Here is a 6,639-nt window from a genome sequence, read left to right on the forward strand (position 1 = left end):
GGTTAATGACCATCCAAGGAACATTTCTGTTAAGTTTATCAAAATCTGATCATCGGTTTCTGAGAAGATGTTCTTTAAAGGTTTTTCTATTTTTTTGCCCTGGCAGCCATGTTGTGCAGCGGACCGGAACCATTTGAGCAATTTTGGTTAAGGACCACCCAAGGAACAATTCTGTCAAGTTTCATCAAAATCTGCCTATCCGTTTCAGAGGAGATGTTGTTTAAAGATTTTGCTATTTTTAGCTGTGGCGGCCATATTGTGCAATGGACCAGAACCATTTGAGCAATTTTACTAAAGGACCACCCAAGGAACATTACTGTCAAGTTTCATCAAAATCTGCCGAACCGTTTCAGAGGAGATGTCGTTTAAAGATTTTGCTATTTTTAGCTCTGGCGGCCATATTGTGCAATGGACCGGAACCATTTGAGCAATTTTGGTAAAGGACCATCCAAGGAACATTTCTTTTAAGTTTCATCAAAATCTGATCATCGGTTTCTGAGAAGATGTTCTTTAAATGTTTTTCTATTTTTTTTGCCCTGGCAGCCATGTTGTGCAGCGGACCGGAACCATTTGAGCAATTTTGGTTAAGGACCACCCAAGGAACAATTCTGTCAAGTTTCATCAAAATCTGCCTATCCGTTTCAGAGGAGATGTCGTTTAAAGATTTTGCTATTTTTAGCTGTGGCGGCCATATTGTGCAATGGACCAGAACCATTTGAGCAATTTTAATAAAGGACCACCCAAGGAACATTACTGTCAAGTTTCATCAAAATCTGCCTAACCGTTTCAGAGGTGATGTCGTTTAAAGATTTTGCTATTTTTAGCTCTGGCGGCCATATTGTGCAATGGACCGGAACCATTTGAGCAATTTTGGTAAAGGACCACCAAAGGAACATTCCTGTGAAGTTTTGTCAAAATCCGCTTATCAGTTTCAGAGGAGATGTCGTTTAAAGTAAAAGTTTACGCACGCACGCACGCACGCACGCACGCACGCACGACGGACAATCTGTGACGACATAAGCTCCATGGCCTTCGGCCAGTGGAGCTAAAATCAAATTGAAACCCTGTTGATAAGTACAAGGTAATGACCAAAACTAGAGAAACAGACGACGTATTAATTCGCCATACACAAAAACAAACACCACAAAGGGCCCACAAGTGCATCCAAACAGCTTTACAGATAAATGATGAGGTAACCGCCTTGGAACGGTCAGGGAATTATTTACTGGAACACGAGTCAACTGGGGGGCTTAAACTAGTTTATGCGGCCATAATGGTACACTCTTAACATATATGACCTAGCATCAACTTGAAAACAAAAAGAGTAAAAAAAAAATCAAATACTTTCGAATAAATAAATAAAACGTGTTCGCTCACGTCTTATTGCTAATGAACCATTGGTATTTCAACGCTGCAATATTGAAGACAGTCGCGCTAATACGTTCAATCGGAAATTGTCGAAACTTTTGAGACGTCGCTCTTGTTTCATTGAAATATTGCTGCGATTATTCAACGGGCGGCCTCAATGTACTTCGCTTCATATAAAGATTATACACATGCTTATTGTTATTTAATCGCATCAAGAGATAAATCAATTTATTTGCAAAACAGATAACCGGCAGACAGTATACACACCTTTGGTTCAAAATAACATTATATTGATATTCACAGTTAAAGCATACTCAATATTAAATGGTAGTGATACATGGAAGGTATACAAATGAAATATACACACCTTTGCACATGGTAACCTAGTTTGGCATACTCTAACATATTTGCTAACAAAGAAAGGTACTCATTTGTAATTAGTGCAAAAGATCAACTGGCTGTTGCTGTTCGTTTGGAGGCTTTTGGCATGATTTCAATCCGCAAGAGAACATCTCTAAAATGATACAGTCATCAGATTGTCATACTGTCAAAGTCTAGTTTATGGGTTATCAATGTTGTTGACAGTGACGGTTGGAATTGTCATTACCGTAAATGCTATAATCCCAGACTACCTATTCTTACTGTGTAGTTTTTTTTGTATTTCAATTCGCTGTCTTTGATTTTCGGTTAATTTTCATTTAGATGTATATACCTAAATATTTATTGTTTTATATAAAAACAGATCGCATTATTGCAAATGTGAGTCAATTTCCTCTTACACTTTTATATTTCCTCAGAAACGGTTGTCCATTGCAACAATAATAACGTCAGGCCCGAGATTTTTTACAGTTTTTTTAACTTTTTACACACGACAAGTCTGCAATATACATCCTATATATGTGTCTCCCAATTTTGAGTGATGTCTGCAATTCCGTTCTCGGTTGTATAAATTTTATAAGTGCATTATGGGATCGACGTCCTCAAAGAGGGCTGCGGCACTTTCCTTTGTGCGTCGTCGGGATCAGCCAATTTTAAACTAAAGAAAAATAAACTAACTAAGATTAGGTACGACTAGCTTGTCAATTCTTAATTTCCAATGGCATAGGCTCGGAAAGATGTATGTATATGATGGCATCGTACCTTATAGGAGTAAGCATTGTTGGTCTACCCAGATTAATTCATATGCAGGTTATGTATTGTCGGTGCGTTGTTTGAGTTAATGAATGCCTTTATTATATTTGAATTGATGATGGGTCAGATAAGATGCTAAATTTGCTTGTGATTTGAAATACGTTACAATGAGGGTGAGATTTAACCATAGACAAGCGGTTTGTACCTTATCGAAACGATACGCTGATCAAAAAGGTACGTGACTACATCGACCGCAATGGTAGTGTGCGTTTTTTGCATCTGAGCTAATTTTGGTTCTCACTTCTGTCCTTTTAATCTCTTTCGTCGTCGGTGTGTATCAATCTCGAGCTTTATATTTCAGTCAGATATTTTGATACCTTTCACTGCTGTGTCCATCGAAGCTTTTCGCGAGGCATTTTTAAAAAATACAATTTGTATCATTTTAGTGGTTGGAATAACGAAGGCCTTCAACAAAACTAAATATAAATATTTCATTAGAAAACAAGAGGCCCAAGAGGTCCTATGCTCTCCTGGCATGGCTCTTGTGGTCATTTTCAATCCAGAGCATGTACGAATGAGTAATAGGCAACAAATATATAGTTCACTTTTTGTGTTTGGATTAGCTGAAAACGCTGCACGTTCAACAGGACAGAACGTTTTGTAAGCAGATTAGTTGCATGAACTATTTTAATATGTGGTCAAAAGGTCAAAGTCAAGGACATCCGAGGACAACATTGATGCTCGTTTGCAAAACTGTACACATGGTCAAAATTTCATTGCTGTATCTTTAAAAATTAAAAAGTTAGTCAAAAGGGGTGGGGCCAGCTTTTTCCCAAGGGGCATAATTTCATATGTTTTGCTCATATGATGTTCCACAACAAATATCAAAAGTATGGGCTTTGTGGTTTGAAACAAGAGGATTTTGAAAATATTTCTTAAATAAGTCTCTAGTAAACTTATGAACCCGGGGGCAGTGCCAGTTTTGACCCAAGGGGCATAATTTGAACAACCATGGTAGTGAACCACTAAATTAAGCCGTTCAAATTAATGTTCAAAATAGCAAGGATCTGCATAGCTGTTTCAGACAAAAAGGTTTTTAACATTTCGCAATTTAAGTATACCAAACCTGTGAACCTGGGGGCGTGGCCAGGAATTACGCCAGGGGCATAATTTGAACAAACATTCACAAGCAATTGTGACTTTACATGTAAACTTGGCTAAAAATAGACTTCGCTCATGTAGACTTGGCTAAAAAAAGACTTAGCTAAAAAAAGCATTTTTTATACTTTTAAGACCCATAATCTAAGCATGCATAGGCGGATCTGGCTGGTTTTCAAAAGTAACCGACCTTTAATGGATATTAAGATACTATACAAGTTTCATCGAGATACAATCAAAACTGAAGACTGTATCGTGTTCACAAGCAATTATTTACAGACGCATGGACGCACGAACGCACGGACGCACATACTACGTACACATTACCATCGCATAATTTCTTCTGGGGCCGATTTCTCGAAAAAGATGATCCCGGGATTAGCGGCTGATCGCGATCAAAAACGGGATTAAGATGATCTTGTTAATTTTGGGGTTTCACGAAACATTATCTGGATCATCTAATGAGCTTAATCCCGTTATTTTAATCCTAATAATTAATAGGATTAAATCTCGGATAAGCGATTTAAAAATGGCCGACTTTCACAGAAGATTGCAGCGTCTGCGTGAGAGAGCGGCCGGAATAATTACTATTCCGCGCCTGTTTAGGGACAGATTAAACCCGTTGGAGGTGCTATCGCCAGAGGAGGTGTTTCGGCGCTACCGATTTAGGCCGGAGAGTATTATTACGCTGGTGACACTGATGTTTCCTTTGTTGGAGAGGGCAACTCTGCGTTCTTGTCCCCTACCCCCTCTTCTGAGTGTATTAGTAACACTCCACTTTGTGGCCAGTAGTTCCCATTACACCGTAATCGGCGATGTTCATGGACTTTCGGCTTCATCTGTGTGTCGCGCAGTGCGTAGGGTTATTATAATTATGGCTAGGCTTGCCAAGAGGGTCGTGTCATTTCGGAGAGATGTCGGTGTGTGCAAGGCGGAATTTTATGCACTTGCGGGTAAGAACATACACTTATTTATTTATAATAACATGATCGATGTATTTCCTTCCTGTGAATATAAAATTCGGTAGTTCCTATAACCACCGGACCGGAAGTGGCGGAAGTGAAGCAGCTGTCAAACATTGTCGAACGATTTTTAACATTTTATACCTAAGGAAGTATTTTTCCATCATTTATTAGTCGATTAAGCTAACTGTAAAACACAAAAATATCGTGTGTAGTGTATACATCTAAAAAACTTAGCCAGTGATGATTGCAAAACATTTTATTTCATTTTGTTCAATTTGATTTCAATTATTCTGACAAACCAATCATGTTTCTAGCATTTAGATGCTATTCTTTTCTAATTGTATTGGAACACATTGCTCAAGATGAAAGTAAATGAGATTGATATGCCATTGTAAATGTTCTATCCCCGGAATTGGTGTAAGTAAATAACTTGTTAACTATTCCATCCACATTTCTTGACAGCACTCTGAAAAATTCTAAAGGATGTGTACATTAGTATTTATCAAAGTGATGCATGTATGTGGGTAAGAACCAACTGACGGGTTAGCTGATATTGTTGCTATGATCAGAGCTCCAAACCAAGCAGACTGCTCACTCCGTGGTTATTTCTAGTATAAAGAAACATGGAAAAATGCACTCAAATCCACAACTGAATAAACATTAGCATGACTCTTTATTAAATCAGCAGAGTGTAACAGGTAGCTGGTTCTTATCCCGCAAACACACCATGTACAGTACCTATTAAGTATTAATAAAAATGATGTAAATATAATGTTATTCTAAATAACCTACTAAAATTTCAGGATTTCCTAATGTCATTGGTTTGATAGACGGTACTCAAGTATGTGTACGAGCCCCTCATGAGTTTGAAGCCGATTATGTAAACAGGAAAGGGTATCATTCGATCAATGTACAGGTACATGGAAGGAAGTTGTGATGAGTTTGTTATAGTTTAAACTTATTCATTTTAACATGATTTTAAAACTAATTAATAAGCATTATATTATTCATTCTCACTGGCAGGATTTTATGAGAGAGTGTGGTCTTATGTTGTTTGGGAGTCCGGAGTACCTGGAGAATACAATTGTCTTACTTGGTATCCACTAATATATCTCACACTGATGCACTGGCATGATGCAGTCATGCACCCAAGCTGGGAAATCGAGCCAGGGTTGACCAGATGAGAAGCAAGTCGCATACCGGACAACCAAAGTGTGTTTTATTGTACTAAGGTCTTTCATGTATTATTCATAAATTTCTTCCATACGGGTAAGGCACCTGTCCATAGCATTACATATTTGACCTCAAATTATATTTTTTCTCTATAAGATTTGAAGACGGTTTACCAAAAGATCAATTTCTGAGGGTGCAGCTTTGAAGACAAGTTTTACTACTGTTGTATGTGCACTATTTCAGATGGTTTGTGATGCAAAGCTTCGTTTTATGAATGTTGTTGCCAAGTGACCAGGAAGTGTCCACGACTCCAGAATATTCAAAGAGTCACGCCTTGCTTCAGAATTAGAGCAAGGTACCTGGAGTGATTTTTGTTTTGTTTAACGTTCTAACCTTTTCAAGAGGTATTATGATGTTATATGATAAACTTAGGCCGTTCATTAAAATGTCTGGTCAATATTTTTTTATTTTGTCTAAGACAATTTTCTTTTATCCAATCTTGATTAACTGTCTCCGTGGCCTAGTGGTTATGCATCCGCCTATGGAGCGGGAGGTCATTGGTTCGATCCCTGGCTGCCTCATAACGCAAGGTCTAAAGACACACACACACATATATACACACACACACACGAAAGGTGGATTTATAGATTATGAAATAACAGTATTAATTTGCAATATTTTAAAATCAACCTTGGAAACAGAACACTGACCATTTGTTATAATTTGCTTGATGTTGTATTGTAGGCCAACATAATGGGTACATACTGGGAGACAGTGGGTATGGCTGTAAGCCATACCTTCTCACACCATACCTGAATCCAAGAACAGGACCTCAAGAAAGGTA

The 6,639-nt window shown here is 38.0% G+C and overlaps 1 protein-coding gene across 1 annotated transcript; it reads left to right on the forward strand.

The window, feature by feature from the left end:
* Nucleotides 1-4,186: 4,186 nt before the first annotated feature.
* On the forward strand, nt 4,187-6,639 carry LOC128212880 (putative nuclease HARBI1). Its single transcript, XM_052918270.1, has 4 exons — nt 4,187-4,610; nt 5,426-5,538; nt 6,039-6,150; nt 6,540-6,639. The coding sequence occupies exons 1-3, from the start codon at nt 4,187-4,189 to the stop codon at nt 6,084-6,086; spliced, it is 585 nt and encodes a 194-aa protein (XP_052774230.1). The 3' UTR covers nt 6,087-6,150; nt 6,540-6,639.

The sequence above is a fragment of the Mya arenaria genome, chromosome 2 (assembly GCF_026914265.1).
Source record: "Mya arenaria isolate MELC-2E11 chromosome 2, ASM2691426v1".
Lineage (NCBI taxonomy): Eukaryota > Metazoa > Mollusca > Bivalvia > Myida > Myidae > Mya > Mya arenaria.

What these genes read in the sequence shown, in the direction of transcription:
- LOC128212880 (XM_052918270.1), top strand. Translation starts at nt 4,187, where the DNA reads ATGGCCGACTTTCACAGAAGATTGCAGCGTCTGCGTGAGAGAGCGGCC. An exon ending in GGAATTTTATGCACTTGCGG is followed by an intron (nt 4,611 to 5,425) that starts GTAAGAACATAC and finishes CTAAAATTTCAG; the next exon opens with GATTTCCTAATGTCATTGGT. An exon ending in ATCATTCGATCAATGTACAG is followed by an intron (nt 5,539 to 6,038) that starts GTACATGGAAGG and finishes GCACTATTTCAG; the next exon opens with ATGGTTTGTGATGCAAAGCT.